General features: G+C 41.9%; 1 protein-coding gene across 3 annotated transcripts in view; it reads left to right on the forward strand.

Annotated features, from left to right (window-relative positions):
* prkcab (protein kinase C, alpha, b) overlaps positions 1–14,305 on the forward strand; it is a 239,375-nt gene that overhangs the window by 212,098 nt on the left and 12,972 nt on the right. The window contains exons 9-14 of one of the 3 annotated variants that reach the window (XM_054750570.2): positions 2,949–2,978; positions 6,514–6,654; positions 6,736–6,909; positions 7,279–7,370; positions 8,985–9,047; positions 9,597–9,735. In XM_054750570.2, coding sequence (XP_054606545.1) covers positions 2,949–2,978; positions 6,514–6,654; positions 6,736–6,909; positions 7,279–7,370; positions 8,985–9,047; positions 9,597–9,735 — 639 coding nt within the window. The remainder of the gene's footprint in view (positions 1–2,948; positions 2,979–6,513; positions 6,655–6,735; positions 6,910–7,278; positions 7,371–8,984; positions 9,048–9,596; positions 9,736–14,305) is intronic. The other 2 variants (XM_054750571.2, XM_054750572.2) reach the window with 2 other exon arrangements.

Genomic DNA, 14,305 nt, shown 5'->3' on the forward strand with positions numbered 1-14,305 from the left:
TGGCAGGATAAGAAATGGCCAGTTTTTGTTCAGCCCTGCCACTTTTGACTATCTTAAAGTTGCACATCATCACAGTAATGGCTCTAAAGTTTATCTTATCAGAGATTCCTACCTTGTGTGGTGCATTAGAAGCGCTCTGGTGCTCTCCAAATAAACGTCGGGGCCACTCCGAACATCTCTTCCTGCCCTTGGCAAGGACAGACACTTAGCCTGCTCTTGTCATGTCCAGCTATCTGGAGCATTTCTGCATTTTCCTCTGGAATTTTATTTTTTTCACCCATGGATCTGGTTAGCTGGTCTTTTAATGCAATTGATCAAATTTTCTCTACTCAAAGAATGGCTATGGAAAAGCCCTTCTGCCCTGACGGAACACGCTCTACTGGATACGTGATGGATTTCTGAGTGGAAGACCATGTGTCTGTCGCTGATGTCCGTGGAGGATGTATACTTGAACTCGTGATAACTGAGTTTCTGATGTTTAAAGTGTGTTGGTTCCTGGTGTATCGCAAAATGCAAACATTGTCAGGAACAATTAGCAAGCTGGCTGACCTCTATGAAGGGATGTATCATGCTGTTAACATTCAGACTCATGCACTGCACGAGCAAAATCGTAAGCCGGACACTCTTAGCAGCAACTTGGCTGTGGTTTCTGAACTCATCCGCAAAGTGGAATACCACCTGGAGACCTTCTCAGCTCGGCTTGTTGGAAACTGACCCTGATTTGGCCATTTAGAGAGATCTTAAAGCAGACACAAGCTCTCGCCTTTACCAAAACAAATGCTGTTATCTCAATCTGGCTCCTCATGTTGGCCTTGGATGGCTGAATATCTCAAAATTCCCTGGATGCTTATGTAGACAGATGTTCTGTTCCACCCTCCACTGATCCTCACTTGGGCCTGCGATTCTTGGATTAGCTCTCCCGGAAGTCGTGTTACATCTTAGACGGACACTGGGATTGAACTGAGAGAAATTTCACAGACTCACTGACATTGACACGTACACGCCACAATTCATAGACGTGCATTCCTTGCTCTCAACATGCTCACTTTTTCCACTCCTGGGGAGCGGGGTTGGTAATGTGAGGGCACAGCTGATCAGCACTTTCCTATAGGAATGTGCTGATCAGCTGCATCCTCACTCTGTTTGGTATACCGCAGGGCTATTCAATTCCGGGCCTGGAGGGCCGGTACCCAGCATGTTTTAGTGAATTCTCTGCTCCAACACACTAGATTCAGTGGTTGAATCACCTGTGCAGCAGCTCATCACGCTCTGCAGAAATCTGTTAATCACCTGCTGATTGAAATCAGGTGTGTTGAAGCAGGGTTAAAACTAAAACGTGTTGGTTACCGGCCCTCCGGGCCCGGAATTGAACAGCCCTGGTATACCGGGACGTTGGTTCACTGACAATGACATGTTGGAGTGTTATGATCTGCTTTTCAGGAACAAGCAAACATGCTGCCTGTTGAATGTGACGTCTAACCAATCAGAAAGTGAGGTGATGGATCCGCGAAGTATGCTCCTCCACTACCATGATTGTTTACTCCAAAGTCACGTCTTGTCTTTCAGGACTTCCCATCGGAGCGGGGAATATCCACGAGTGAAAGCCCGTTGTGTGTATTCTGTTTGTCGAGTTGCTGCACACCACATACTAATGGGTCAAAAATGGTATTTCCATGTGGGGTGTTCGGCAGACTATTTAAAAATTCTGACCCAAGCTTTACACAACACACCAAACTAAATCCCACAGAGCAGCAGCAGCCGATGAGGCTTTGAATTAGTCCCATTTATCTTTGCTTTAGGAGAAAATGTTCGTCAACGCTAACATTAAAGAGGATTTCCCTCAACATCATTTATTTTACATTATCACTGCTGCAGCTGGTTGAGGTTCATGGTGATGCAAAACCTTTTACACATTTTTGAAGTCAAACAGCAATGAAATCTTACTGAAGGTCAAAACTAATCTAAATAAGGTACTTTGCGTTTGCAAAAATACGAACTTCATTTATTCTTTTTATTCAGCAGACTCCAGTATAGCTTTTGTTATATCCTAGTGGTGTTTTAAACGATTCCCTTTTTTAGGTAATGTTTTACGTTATTTTTAACCTGATTCATATGTGAATAATGAGTTCTTTGTTTTGTTTTTAATTAATTATGTGATTTTTTTCAGATTTGGACACATTTTTATGCCTTTTGTTAAATTGTATATTTCATTAAAGATGATTTAAGATGTTTGTTGCAGAAAAGCACAAGATGTCTGTTGTTATGTAAAATGTTCTAGAAATCTAGTAGGCTTTCTTCCTTAAGTTCACTGTTTGAGGAGTAACCTGTGAAACATCTCTTACTGCACTTCGCCCTCTAGTGGCCGCTTTGTTGACAAGAGCTTTTCATAACGGTCTTCTGTTGATCCTGCTGCTAGAAATAAATTCACAACTGTATGAAACTTTTTAAGACTCTAATTAGAAAACCTGAGTTTGAAAAGAAAATCAATTTTTCATTAAACTTTCAAAGAGGGTTGGGTGTGTGTGTGTGTGTGTGTGTGTGTGTGTGTGTGTGTGTGCGCGCGCGTGCGTGCGTGTGCGTGTGTGTGTGTGTGTGTGTGTGTGTGTGTGTGTGTGTACAGAGCTGCCTCAACACTGAGTGTAAATGTCTGCTCCTCCATACTGAGCATCAGTTTTAATTCTCAGCTTTGATTTGTTTTCTGTACCGTACAACATTGACCTTGACTTCCCTTCGAGGGTGATGTCTTCTCTCTGTGGTTGCCATGGAAACTAGGGTGGGATGCATCAGATGTGAATTTTTTATGTATACCTGTCGTGCCTTTGATCTTTTGCAAAGATAAAGACCTATAAGTGGTCAGAGTTGTAACTCTGGACGTGTCCTGCCCACTCATGTCCGCTCATCTCTCTCCGGTCATCACTAATAAGTCAGTTTTGTTTTTTTCTTTCTAGGCCTGCAAGCTAAATATCCACTATCTCAAGGTAGCTCTCCTGCCTGCATCGTGTTGCTCTCTCAGCTTGCGTCACACGTTTTGATTTGGGATTGTTTGTGGATCTCTGCTGGGATCTCACAAACTAATCTGATTTACTAACAAAGGCCAGTTTTCCAATTAGCCTGTTTTGTCAGCTTCTCGCTCCTCTCACACACTAAACTTTCACCATGTTTGGAGCTCACAAGGTAAAAGATATATTGATACTGTAGCTAATTTGAGCCTCTCCTGTAGACGTCTCATCAGTAAACTTGTAATATTTGCAGCACTTACCTTTAAAGTACTGGCTCACAGCTTTACAGTCTGACTTAAAGCATAGACAAACCTTAAAAGTGAGACCGAAACTTTTCTAATGCATCCATCTGCTTCTTTCTCCCAGATCAGATTCATTTGGATCAGTTTTGACTGAAAACAAGAACATTTTGTGAGTTATTTCAACAAACCGATATTGTTTGATTCTCTAAAACTCTTTAGTAATATTTTAACTTCTCTGACAAGCACAGCGCTTATGTCCACCAAACTGAGCAAATTGCATCAGAAACCTTAAAAATATGAGTGAAATTTTTGATTTACGAGCCTTTCTTACATTAAGTGTTTAATTTCTGCATTTTGTACCCAAATGTTTTTTACACAAACACATGACAGCATTGTTGTTAGTAAATGTGTGGAGATCTCTGACCTCCGCTTGGTGCTCAACTCTAATGCGATGCACAGTTGGAGGTCAGAGGAGCTCCACGTCCTCACTGGTGACCTCGGTCTGCCTTCTACTAGTCTCATCTGGACTATAAAAGGCTGGGAGGACACAAAGCATGAACACCCACCCATTCACAGTAGCTGTGTGAGTGGATAGACTGTTTGTCTGCCGTGTGTGTGTGCATCAAGTTTCTCCACACGATGGCAGTGTGTCTTTATTATGACTGGTGTGTGACTGCAACTTTGTGAAATAACAATGTTTGTTTAAGATGAAACTGTAGTCTTTGACTGAGTTTATGCAAGTTTTCGCATTTTTGTTCTCGAATATTTTATTCAGTCAACTCACCTGTCCTGGTAAAGTGGGTGCATTCTGAAAGTGGCCGCTAAGTGTCGCTGTAACATAACAGGAACAAAAACACAAATCAGCTGGCAGGAAAAGAGCAGCGTTCTTGTTACCAAGACAACCTCAGCTATGAGTTTGATAAAAGCAGCAACAGAGATACTAGAAATGTTTCTGTTAAATGTGCAGATAGGTTTCTGTAGAGGATCACAGAGCAGGGAGACTTTTTAGCTCCACAGATCTTAGAGTTTTCTTCAAATGTTTTAAAGTTACCGGTAAAAGAAAACTATCCCTGATATCAGCAGAGCTTCCTCTCACCATACTGGTCCGGACATTCATAGTTTGTGTTTTGAACTATATCAAATAAAAAATCCAGTTGTGTGAATGAGTCATTCAGTTGGAGATGGATAGATAAGTGGCAGTCTGACAATAACAGGAGGGTGAAGCAGCAGTGTGCTGTAAGGGGCTGTGCAAAGGTCTGACACTCTGGTATAATACGGCATCACATCACAAGCTGTTGAAAAATAATATTTATAGCATTTATTACTAAATATCAACTATTGCATTTCCATTCCCAGCTGCTGAGGTCCATTTTTTCTGTTTCGTACATCTGAATCACTTTGTGCAGCTTTTAGTTTTAGGTTTTTCACGCATATAAATTATTTTTGACTAGGACATAAAAACAAGTCATTTGTTTAACCGCATAATAGTACAGTTAACTGGTACTCAAATACTATTATTATTTTTATTTATTTATTTATTTTGCTATTAAGCACAGCTGTTGAAGACTTTATTGCATTTGAGCCCCTCCATGTGGACTCCAGTAAGTCAAGCCAACATGGTTCATGTTCAGAATGCACTGAGGTGGACATGTAATAGATTATTTGTAAATTATTAAATGTTACAAAAATATTTGTTGAAATTTGTTTCAATCACACCTAAAGATGAATGAAAAAAATTGTTTAAAAAATCATAGTTGAAGATTTCATAATTCATGCATCAAAGGTTAACAGTTTGCACCTTTCAGAAAATTGACACATTTTACCCTTCATACAAAAATGGTCCTAAAAAGGGTTTTTTAAATATCACATATGAATGGATTTTAAACTTTTTATTTACTTTGATGCATTATTATATTTGAGCATTTTCCCCTCAGTGCAAAAAACTTTATTTTTTTACTTTCACGGCAGTAAATAATAAATACCATCTGCATTAAAACAAAACGTTGTGCAGCAGGTGGGTTGTCCACCATGGATCATCATAAATGAAGTCTATGAACTGTTTTCTGTATTAATTTGGACTTTTGCTTTTTTCTTAGTGTCTTTTGTTGTCTTCAGTTTCATGTAAACCTTTTGAACTCGAAGCAAAAACAAACTGGTCACGTCTTTGGGTCAGAACATGATGCACTCAGCTGCAGCGTTCTGATTGGTAGATCTGAACCAGCTATCTGTTAACTGCCCTGAAGCTGCGGTTCATGCAGACCATGTTTAACCCGAATCACACAAACGTGAGAGTTATAATAGTCAGGAGGAGAGAGGTGGTTGCCCCAGTAACATGCTCTCAGTGTCCCACCTGTTTCCTGGGCTTGACTTGAAACGGACAGATGCTGGAGATGGAACAAGAGCTGTTGGGGATCTTAATTGTATATTTGAAGAGATATTTGGCGAGCCGATTGTTGTAACAGCAGGGAACTTTGAATATTGGAGACGCCTGCTGAACGACCAGCTGACACTTTTACTAAAACTGGGATCTGATCGAGGTCTGAATTACTCGCATGTTAAACACTGGGAAAAAATAACAAATTTTGATAATTCAAGTAAAAATGTTTCAGAAAAATGTTAATTGTCTTTTTTTATAAGCATGATGAAGTCATAGTGATGTTTTTATGACTGTAATTATCAATCCATCCATTTTCTGAACCCGCTTGTCCATGTGGGGTCTCGGGGGGGGGGGGGGGGGGGGGGGGGCGCTGATGCCTATCTCCAGCGGTCAATGGGAAATCAGGCGGGGTACACCCTGGACAGAGAGCCAGTCCATCGCAGGGCAACACAGAGACACACAGGACAAACAATCATGCACACACACACACACACACACACACACACACCTAAGGACGATTTAGACAGACCAATCAACCTAACAGTCATGTTTTTGGACTGTGGGAGGAAGTCGGAGTACCCGGAGAGATCCCACGCATGCACAGGGAGAACATGCAAACTCCATACAGAAAGATCCCAGGCCGGGAATCGAACCCAGGACCTTCTTGCTGCAAGGCAACAGCTCTAACCACTGCACCACTGCACAGCCCCAACTGTAATTATATTTTAGATAAAATTACTTCATTTAAGGATTTACCACTCCCCCACTCACCCCACAGTTCTAAATCAGCAGAAGTTTTCATTTCGTTTTTGTTTTTAGGATCTGATTTGAGATCATCACAGCAGAGGAGACTTTAACTGCATTTTGCTTCATTTGTTTCTGTCCTACGTGGCAGAAAGCCAAGCTGGGCCACGGTAAGAAAGTGATCACGCCATCGGACCACAGGCGCTTCAGCTTCCCCTCAAGTAACATGGACCGAGTCCGGCTCAACGACTTCAACTTCCTGGCCCTGCTGGGCAAAGGCAGCTTCGGCAAGGTGGGATCAAAAACCGGCACCCCCGGGATTATTAGGTAAATCATTGGCGCCGATGTGACCGTTGACATTGTGTGGTGTCAGGTGATGCTGGCAGAGATGAAGTCGACGGAGGAGCTCTACGCCATAAAGATCCTGAAGAAAGACGTGGTGATCCAGGACGACGACGTGGAATGCACCATGGTGGAGAAGAGGGTGTTGGCTCTGAGAGACAAACCACCTTTTCTCACGCATCTCCATTCCTGCTTTCAGACTGTGGTGTGTAAAAACTCTCGTCTCCTCCTGCTCAGACTCAGTGACAATAACAAAACATAAGTCTCTTTATTGTTCTGCCATAGCAGTCTCCACTTGTGAGCGTTTCTGTTGTTACACCTTTCATTTTCTTTGCACTCGCTCACCGACCGCCCTGCAGGGAGAACTGAAAATGAGCCGAGACCGGTGTTGAATGTAAAGTTTGTGATAATGATGTTTGCTCTGTGCGTCAAAACCTCTGAAATATTAAACTTTACTGCTCAAAGCTTCGTGGGAACCCCTGAGTCTGTTATCGTGTACCAGTTTTACAGACTTCATGTTAAAATTCATCCATTATAATATTGTTTCCTGTCTGAACTCTTGTTTTATTTGCAGGATCGGCTTTACTTTGTGATGGAATACATTAACGGGGGCGACCTCATGTACCACATCCAACGTATGGGCAAGTTTAAAGAGCCTCAGGCCGTGTAAGGACACATTTTCAAAATGCCTAAAAAGATCCCAGTGATCAATCAGTCCAATCTTTCTAAGGGTTTAGCATTTTTACAACCATTCTTTGTGTTTTTATTCAGTTTTCTGCCGGCTTTAAAATCCTAAAAACAGCATTTGCTGTTTTTCAGTTTTGCAGATAATAATTCAATTTAACTATCAACCTTTGGTTTTTTTTTAACAAGTGGTAAAACCTTTTTAATCAATTTAAAATTGAACCTGGTATTCAGTTTTTGTTTTCTTGTTTGTTTGTTTTCTTGTTTGTTTGAAACAATTTCACAACCACTTGATTTTCTGACAAACCCGAGCTTTACTGGAACAGCAGTCAGATATTTGTGTGGCTTCAGATCTTCGGAAAGACATATAAAATCAAGCCACAAGCTGCCTTTTTTTCCACTTTTAACCCTTTAGGCCCTAGGCCTTTTTTCTTTGGGCCCTGGCGCCTCTCAATTGGGGGCCTTTGGAGTTTCATGTCCCGAGTGTCAGTGATGGTTTGCATTCCCTGAGCACAGCTATAGCTACAATCAAAACAGTTTAATCAAAACAGTTTAGATTGTAAACAAAGCAGTTTTTGGTTTTTTATACATTAAGATACAATAATACTTGAACTTTATTTTAGAAGAGCTGCCCTGTGTGAAAGTGCTGACAGGATGGAGGTTGTGAGTTCGAATTCCATTTAGGAAATTTAGTCAATTGTTTTATTTATTCCAGGGGTCCTGAACTAAATTTGTTCTAGGTTTTTTTTCCCAGCAGACACTAGAGAAGGTCAGATGCTCTTCTAAAATAAAGTTCAAATATCATTGTGTCTTCATTTATTACAATTTAAAATGGCCTTGTTTCCCATCTGGGCTGTTTGATTGTGGTTCTAGTTGTGTTTGGAGAATGTGGACAGTTGTAGATGTTTGGTACATGAAACTGTAGAGGCTCCCAATTGGGGGGTGTTAGGGTTAAACAGGTTAAAAAAAATATGGGGGGAAAAAAGTTGGTTCATTTCTGAGGCTTCAAATACTCAGTGGCGCCCCCTGCTGATCAGTAGGTTTGAACTTTGAAATGATGCCAACTAAGGATCGTGTTCATTAGCTTTTCTCCTTATTTTTTCCATCCATCTTCTGAACCCGCTTTGTCCACGTGGGGGGGATGGGGGCTGGTGCCTATCTCCAGCAGTCAACGGGCCAGGCGGGGTGCACCCTGGACAGAGACCCAGTCCATCGCAGGGCAACACAGAGACACACAGGACAAACAATCATGCACACACACACACTCACACCTAAGGACAATTTAGACAGACCAATCAACCTAACAGTCATGCTTTTGGACTGTGGGAGGAAGCCGGAGAACCCGGAGAGAACCCACGCATGCACAGGGAGAACATGCAAACTCCATGCAGAAAGATCCCAGGCGGGGAATCGAGCCCAGGACCTTCTTGCTGCAAGGCAACAGCTCTAACCAGAGCGCCACTGCACAGCCCTCCTTATTTTTTATGTTTCATAACATATTTTTTTCTATCTCTGAGAATAAAATGTCCTTTTGTATTTTTGTGAGCATATGCAGAAATTATATTTATGTATAACTAATTTTTTCTGTTTTTGCAGGTTTTATGCTTCAGAGATTGCTGTTGGTTTGTTCTTTCTGCACCGAAAAGGAATCATTTACAGGTATTAGTAGTAGTAATAGTATGCATAGTATTTTATTTTCAAACCACTACTTCATTTTTCCTGAATTCCAAAGTTTATGAGCAGATCAGGGCTAACAGGGAGAGAAGTTAAAGAAAAAGTCATTTTCATTGTGATTGAATGTTGAATTTATTATTTTTACTGCTGGCTGCACAACAGATTGCCCCACGGGGACATTAAAGACTTCTTGAATCCATGAAAATGAAGGAAAAAATAAAAGTCAGTGGGGGGATTCACCCTTTCAGGCCTGTTGGAGAGATAAATAGTCTACATTTTAGGACACTTGAGGCCATTAAATCTATTTTTATAACAAAACACAGGAAAAAATAATATGTGGGACCAAGGTCCATGTGTTTTTCTTCATGCCTTCAAAGCCTGAAAACTAAAGCACAATGTGGGTTTACCACCAAGAGCTCAGAGGAATGGGACGGATAGAAAAACGATTTGCTTGATGTGTGCTGCAGACCAAAAAAGCACTGAGAGATTCTTTAGTGGCCCTTTAGTTTTAATGCTAAGCTGTATGATCTGCAGGGATCTGAAGCTGGACAACGTGATGCTGGACTGTGAAGGCCACATTAAGATAGCTGACTTTGGCATGTGCAAGGAGAACATGTATGAAGGGATGTCCACACGCACCTTCTGCGGCACCCCGGACTACATCGCTCCCGAGGTGAGATGTCTGTGGTGTCAGAAAATGACCTAAAGAATCAACATCATCTCCACGTTGCACTGATTTTTCTAAGGTTGTCCAAAACTGGAGGAAGCTGAAGTCCAGGACTGGCTGTTCTGTCAGATTCATTGAACTCCTACAACAAAGAATTTGACTTTAATGCATCATTTCAAGAAGAGATCAGAAGAATCGAGCTAGTAGCCAAGAAATCTAGACAAACCGGCAGCAGTAGCAAAAGATTTTGCTCTGCAGTTCAGTCTAACCACGCTCCATTGTTGCCTCAGTAGGTCTGCCATTGGCCCTTACTGTTTTAGATTGGGCCAATCACAGCGCTCTATGTTTGTAGAGAGGTGTTGGGCAGCTTAGCACCAGAGCTATGATGGATATAATTACAAAGTTCTAGGAATGGCGTTCATTTAAATTGGTTTGTCAACAACTTTGGGTGATTTAGCCTTGGACTTTTCTTTGAGACACGAGCAGATAGAGGGTATTAGGTCTTTTATTCCAAAAAAAGGATGTAGTTGGGTCTTCTTCTTCTTCTTTTTGATGGTGTAAGCAGGGCTGCCTCCAGAAAATTTTGATTGGGGTGGCCAGACAGGGCCAAAGAAATTTTTGGGGTGGCACACCACATTGGTCCTTGTGATAAATCTGGGAGAGCTTAGCCTGTGGTGACAATGGTCCTTTATTCATTTTTATTTTTAAAAGAAATACATTTTACAAACACAAACATTTCAGAAAAAAATATTCAGTTATTTAAACTGTTATTTAAAATTTTATTTAAAAGTTTTATTTATTTGTTTTTTTTTTTGTTGTTGTTGTTTGTTTGATTCACCAGTTGCTGTGTTCACAAAAAACTATGAAGATAAAAACTTTTTTTGGATGAGCAGCAGAAACATATGTATTTTTTTTATTCTGATTATTTCTTTCCTCATTAATTGTGGGTTGTTGTTTTTTTCATTTGTTTTACAATTATGTGCTTTTTCCTGGGGGGGGGGGGGGGCAGCAATTTTCTATGGGTGGCCATGGCCACCCCTGGCCACCCCTTGGGGGTGCCATTGGGTGCAAGGCAGACTGTTGACCGATTTCCGCGGCAATGAAAATGCCACAATGTTTGTTGCTCTGATTGGTACTAGCACTATCCAATTGCGTGCAAAGACAGTTTGCAAGACAACTGTAGATTCCACCCCGGGACTGAGCTGAGTGGCACTTAAATCGTTTAAAAAAGTTTGAGAAACTGTGAGTTCCTGAAGAAGAAGAACAGCTCGATGTCATCTGCATAGAAGTGAGAAAAGATTATATGAAATGTACTAATGATCTGTCCAAGCGGCTAAATAAATATGTTGTTAAAACAAGTGTGGACCCCAAACAGAGCCTTGGGGGGCTCCACATACCCATAGATCAATAGCTTCTGACATGACATTCTGCCATTGGTTTATAAGGATACTAATACTCTGGAAATCTGAACCACTTTAAACTTGTCGCAGAGACCCCCACTAAAGATGCTAACCCCGGGTTTCCACGGGAGCCGTCAGCAGCACGTTACTGCAGCAGCACGTCTAGCTGCTGCTTGGCCCTTCCCACGAGACGCGACGCAGCAGAGGAGCAGCTGTCACCGACAGGGCACGAAGTCACACGAGTGACTTCGTCAGTAAACACAACAACAAGCAGGAGAAAACTACAACATGGCTCCAAAATGTTTGTGTTTTTATATTCTGTCCGTTTTATAATCGCCAATACGGACCTGAAAAACAAAGGAGACCGCTAGCTAGGTGATAACTTCTCACGGGGCCGCACAGTTAGTAACCTTTTTTAAAGTAAAGCGACCGGAAGGCAGTATGTTCTTTATTCTGAAAATCTCGGGAGCTTCTCTCCATTTCCGCGTCCGATTTCCTGTCTTTCCTTCCCCAAAAATGTCGAACTTGACCCGTTTCAGAGGCGTCGCGCGTAGGAAATAGAACCGGCGCGTAAAGGCCGCGACATGCTGCTCCTGAGACGCGGCCGACTCGCGCTGCTGACGGCTGCTGACGGCTCCTGTGGAAAAGGTTCTGTTGACCACAGCCGTTCCTATCAGCAGCTATGACGTGCTGCTGCAGTAACGTGCTGCTGACGGCTGCTGTGGAAAGCCGGGGTCAGGCTGAAAAGGGTTTTTTTCTCTGTATCTTCATCATGATGCCACTGAATACTTTCAACTAGGCCTGCTGGGTGTATTTTATAACAAAACTTATCTTGTTTATCACATGAGTGTTAAATCCCTGTTTGGCACCAATTTGAGTGCAAAAATCATGTAAAACTAATTAACACCAAATGACAAGTTTAACTTCTCCAGGGTATCCTTAGATCATTTTGTTTTACGTAAATTTTGCTCGACTTGGCTCCAGAGGAATAAAAATAAAGACCCGGGTTAGAAATCTTGGTGTCATAACTGATTCAGACCTGAGCTTCACTGGTCACATTAGATCAGTGTTTCATCTTCATCAAACCTACTGGTTGTCCAGCAGCGCACCAGGCTAAAGACCAAAGGTGACAGATCATCTGCTGCTGTGGCCCCCAGACTCTGGAACTCTCTCCCCCTGAGCCTGAGATCAGTGGACTCAGTGGACTCCTTTAAAAAGCAGCTGAAGACTCACTTGTTCAAAGTGACTTTTGTATGACCTTCTTCATCCCCCTCTCTTTATTCAGCTTTCCCCACCTATTCCACCTTCCTCAAGATCCACTGATTTCCCTCTTTCCTATTCACTCTCTCTCTTTCTTAACATTTTTTATTCACAATTGTCTATTTTTTGCTCATTTTAAATATATTTTTAACCATTTTCTAAATTCTTTTTTATATTTTTACATTTTTTGTTTTTGTGAAGCACCTCGTGATTTCTATCTTGAGAGGCGCTGTAGAAATTATATTTTCTTCTTCTTCTTCTTGACTCAGAGGTCTCGTGTCCAGACAGGACCTAGAGAAACTCATTCATGCATTCATCTCTAGCAGGTTGGGCTATTGCAATGGTCTTTTGTCTGGTCTTCCCACAAAAGCGGAGAAGCAATGGCAGCTCATTCAGAATGTTGCTGCTAGAGTCTTAACAAGAACCAAGACAACCGAGCACATCACTCCTGTTCTTAAAGAGACGGGTTGCAACTTTTTCATATTTTAAAATAATTTTCTTGAGCCAGTATGTAACCCTTGCAGGGTTCAAGAAAGGCCACCCAGCCCCCATCGCCCCTGTGGCCAGAATATTCCATTTGCAACTACAGACTGACGGTTCGATCTGTTGGACTTAACTTCTTCTGTTAGTCCTCCCACTGTCCTATCAGATGACCCGTCCAGGAAAGACGAACTTTAAGCAGGGTTGATAGTTGATCCCTTGAGGTCCACGTAGCAGGGGTGAGGCGTGAGCACCACCTCACCCCTAGACACCATGCCCTCAATGATTGTTTCTTATGCTGCACTTTCTGCACTGTAACTGCTGTCTTTAACTTAGCCTTTTTATATTTTTTCTTACATCTAAATTTATTTGTGCATTAAAAATTAAAATTTGATTTAAAAATCTGCTGTTTAATGTTGTCACTTTGCTTCTGGAAAGCACATTAAATGGTTTCTTTGTGTGAAATGTGCTTTACTAAGGAAGCTGCCTTGCCTTATGGGCTCGACACACGGGAGGCGACAAACGACCGCGATCAGCGAAATTTGTCGCTGTCGCTTTTATTACCTGTCACACGGGAGGCGATCTGCGGCAGCGGCCAGCGGCAAAGCTGTCTACGCGTTCTGTTCCATGGCAAAATCGAAACTTCCGTTGTTTTGTTTGGCTGTGTCAGGTTGGAGGGAATTAAGGTTATTTAAGCGGTTCAGAGTTAATAAAGTGGTAGTTATGATGTTTCACAAGGTGCTGCTAGAGTTATGTGAAATCTTACTTCTGATTTTACAATATAAAACATAATAATAATCAACTTCTCCTCCATGTTTGCTCGGAGATGTGCGGAGCATCCTGTCCGCTCATTGGTCAGTGAATGAAACCTCCATTGATTGGTCCTCGCCCGAGCGACAGCGATGAAAAGTTGAAAATGTTTCAACTTTCTGGGATCGCGTCGCTGGGTCGTCCGTGCACGACACGTGCACGAGTGCAAACTTTCACACGCACGTTTTTCGCGTTTCGCTTGGTAGGAGAGAGACCCGCGATTATCGCTTTGTCGCGCATGTCTCATTGAAAATGAATGGAGGAGAGGCGATGTCGCCTCCCGTGTGTCGAGCCCGTAATGCTGACAGTAGTTCATATCTTTTTTTCCGTTTTCCTACTTTAATGAATTTTGAACTACCTACGATTTTATCCTAAATTCTTTGACAGAGTGTGAATCTTAATTTCAGTGTGTTTGATTTGATGAATCCATTTAATGATATTAATCTTTGCTCTTCATGTGTCTGTGAATATATTTTTCGAAGCTGTGGAACAAGTAATAATTTAGGAGCCATTTAAGTCACCATGTTTGTGGGTTAGTAGCATAATACAGCTGTGATTTTGCTTTCTGTGTGTGTGTGTGTGTGTGTGTGTGTGTGTGTGTGTGTGTGTGTGTGTGTGTGTGTGTG

Source organism: Nothobranchius furzeri, chromosome 12 (genome assembly GCF_043380555.1).
Source record: "Nothobranchius furzeri strain GRZ-AD chromosome 12, NfurGRZ-RIMD1, whole genome shotgun sequence".
Lineage (NCBI taxonomy): Eukaryota > Metazoa > Chordata > Actinopteri > Cyprinodontiformes > Nothobranchiidae > Nothobranchius > Nothobranchius furzeri.